This window comes from Mus pahari, unplaced genomic scaffold, assembly GCF_900095145.1.
Source record: "Mus pahari unplaced genomic scaffold, PAHARI_EIJ_v1.1 scaffold_9089_1, whole genome shotgun sequence".
NCBI lineage: Eukaryota > Metazoa > Chordata > Mammalia > Rodentia > Muridae > Mus > Mus pahari.
In genome coordinates this window covers 6109-9438 of record NW_018393981.1, presented here as the reverse complement: position 1 = coordinate 9438, position 3330 = coordinate 6109, and the positions used below count along the sequence as shown (strand labels likewise).

Below are 3330 nucleotides of genomic sequence, written 5' to 3'. Positions count from 1 at the left end.
TAGAGATGATGGAAGAAATAATAGCTAGCTTAGATTTCTAGAAATTTACAGAAAACTGTGTTTATAAGTTCTTAGGAATTCATTCTACCTCCTGCTGCTTCCTATGTTCTAGTTCCTTCATCTTACTTATGGACCCTTTCATCCTGCCCTGAGTGATCATGAAGAATTTCCCTATCTATATCAGATGGNCTCTGAGGATACATCTCTAGCCCTTGCCATGGTCTCCTTCATAATTCATTTCAGTTGGAACTGGGTAGGGTTGGCCATCTCAGACAATGATAAAGGTATCCAATTTNTTTCCTATTTGAGAAGAGAGATGGAAAAAAATACAGTCTGCTTTGCTTTTGTCAGCATGATTCCAGTCAATATGCATTTATACATAACAAGAGCTGAAGAGTATTACAACCAAATCATGATATCTTCTACAAATGTTGTTATCTTATATGGTGACACAGACAGTACTTTAGCTGTGAGCTTTAGAATGTGGGAATCTCTAGATATAAAGAGAATATGGGTCACCACCTCACAGTGGGATATTGCTATTAGTTTGAAAGACTTCACATTTGATAACTTGTATGGGGCATTTGCTTTTGAACACCACCATGGTGAGATTTCTGGTTTTAAAAATTTTGTCCAAACATTGAACCTGTTAAAGTATTCAGATGAATATCTGGTAAAGCTGGAATGGATGTACTTTGACTGTGAAGTCTCAGCACCTAAATGTAAGACACTGAAGACCTGCTCATCGAATCACTCATTGGAATGGTTAATGGTACATACATTTGACATGACCTTTACTGAAAGAAGTTATGCCATATACAATGCTGTGTATGCTGTTGCCCATGCACTCCATGAGCTGACTTTTCAAAAATTGGATAATATGCCCACTGACAATGGGAGAGAACAAAATTATATCTGCAACAAGGTAGGTCTTTTATGTTATATAATGTTTCATGTTATCAATGTCTTTAGAGTCTTTTAGATGCCCAAACCAAGTGTCCTAGAAAATATTTTCTAAAATACAGTGATTTATGGATATGCTTCCTACTGATGATATAAATCTAGAACTTGGTATAAACCTCTAATGTAAAGGGAATAGAGTAGAAGGCATGATTTGTCAATGTAGCACTGTAATTTTGATACAGATTACTTGATTATCATCACACATGTACTAATACTGAAAATATATTCAGTCCATCCTCATGAACCGACTTAGTGATGAATCCTAGTTCATTGATTATCAAATATAACCCCTTTTAGAGATCCCAACTTATGCTGTTCCCACTGTAGATGAGGGGTATCACTTCTGTTTTTCTGTATATCTGTGTGTATATCTATTAATGTTCCTATATATTATGTGTATGTCTGTTTATGTGCATATATATTATATGCATATGTATTATATGCATATATATATATATATATATATATATATATATATATATATATATGATTTTTGTGTATCTGCCTATATGTCTGTCTATGTCAGTTAATATAAATTTGTCTGTGTTTCAGTGGCCTTGTCTAAGTGTATATTCCTCTGTATATTTATCAATATATGTGGATGTATGTTTATGTGGTTTTGTGTATGTTCTTTCATTTATATATAACTGTTTTGCTTGCCTATGTATCTTTGTAAGAGAGCATAAATTTGTCTGTGTGACAATGTCACACTGTGTGGATGTCAGTATATTTGTATGTATACTGATGTATATTCCTCTGTACATGTGTTTCCATGTGATTTTGTGTGTGTACCTGGGAAATTGTTTTCTGCATTCCTGTGTCTGTTTGACTATTTTGATGCATATTCTGTCTCAGTGCATATCTGTATATTCATGTGTGTTTGGGCATGTATGCGTATATTTGTGTAAATAACTGTATGTTCCAGCCATGTGTGTATCTCTATACAGATGAGTGTGTGTCTCTCTTTTCTGTGTCTGTATGTTTCATATTGAAAATACAGGTTTGAGTTTGTTTGCTAATTTCCTCTTACAAAACGAAAATAACAGAAACATTATAACTTAATCTCTTTGCTTTCACTGAGATTTTAAAGATGAAATAATGATACATTTTCCTACTTTAAGGAAGAACATATACTCTATAGTATGCTGCCTGTCTTTCAGCTGGGTTCCTTTCTGAGAAAGATCCACTTCACAAATCCTGTTGGGGACAAAGTGAATATGAACCAAAGAAACAAGCTGCAGGAAAATTATGACATTTTCTACGTTTGGAATTTTCCACAGGAACTTGGACTTAAAGTGAAAATAGGAATATTTATTCCCTCTTTTATAAATGGTCAACAGCTACACTTGTCTGACGATATGATAGAGTGGGCAAGAGGAAGTATACAGGTGGGCTTGTCCTAACTGTACTTATTTAAATGACACTGTCAAGTGTGTGCATATAACCTTCCTTGAAAGTGGTGAAATTGATTTTCAAATGAAAGACCAATTTCTATCCTCCTAAACTAAGTTTCTTCTTTTCATTTTTCAGATGAGTTTTTAGTAATTCACTGAGGATTTCTAACATGCATACAATGTATTTGTATCATATTAGAACCTATTTCTTACCTTTAGAAAACAGTTTGATATTATTTCCAGTAAAGTTAGCAATATGCTATTGGTTCTATTTTTATTGCTATAGAGTGATTTCTACTCTTATGATGAGCCTCTTAAAAAGATCCTTAAAGACTCTTATTTAAGTATGAGTTCAACACAATCAACTAACTGATTTTTATTATGTAGTCTTAAGCCTGTTTACCAACTACTCCTAAATTTACATCTCTAACTAACCATATATTAACATTTTATGACATTTAGATACTTTATGAACTATATCTTGTTTTTTCAGTTTTTAAAAATATGGGTATGGGTGTTTTTTTTCTGCATGTGTATCAGTGTAACACCTGCAAGTATGGAATATACAGATGGCTGACGAGTTACTCTAATCTCACAGCACTTGAAAGAGCTCCATGGCACTCAGTTGGTGCTAGAAATAAAATTTGGGACCTATTCACTGGTAGCAATTGTTCTTGAGAGCTGAGCCATGTCTACAGCCCTGGCTCATACCTTGTAAAAATAATGTTGACTAAAGGAAACTTTTTGGTCCTTTAAATTCTTGCATAAATCATTCAATCAAACAAAGATGTTCATAATTTCCTCAATATGGGGAGAAATTGGTAGTAATTGCCTTTTGAGGACATTTGAAAATGAAATATCTCATCAGCACATTAGGTATATTATATGCATAGATTCTAATATTCTTCATTTCAATTTGTCATATTCAAACTTCCCCAAAACAAAATTGGTCAAATGTCTTCAAGCTTGACAT

The 3330-nt window shown here is 33.4% G+C and overlaps 1 protein-coding gene across 1 annotated transcript in view; it reads left to right on the top strand.

The window, feature by feature from the left end:
• Positions 1 to 2351, top strand: part of LOC110315829 (vomeronasal type-2 receptor 116-like) — a gene marked incomplete at its 3' end in the record, with an annotated part of 4922 nt that extends 2571 nt beyond the window's left edge. The window contains exons 3-4 of the mRNA XM_021189787.1: positions 113 to 925; positions 2124 to 2351. Of these exons, the coding sequence (XP_021045446.1) occupies positions 113 to 925; positions 2124 to 2351 (1041 nt within the window). The remainder of the gene's footprint in view (positions 1 to 112; positions 926 to 2123) is intronic.
• Between the last annotated feature and the right edge of the window lie 979 nt (positions 2352 to 3330).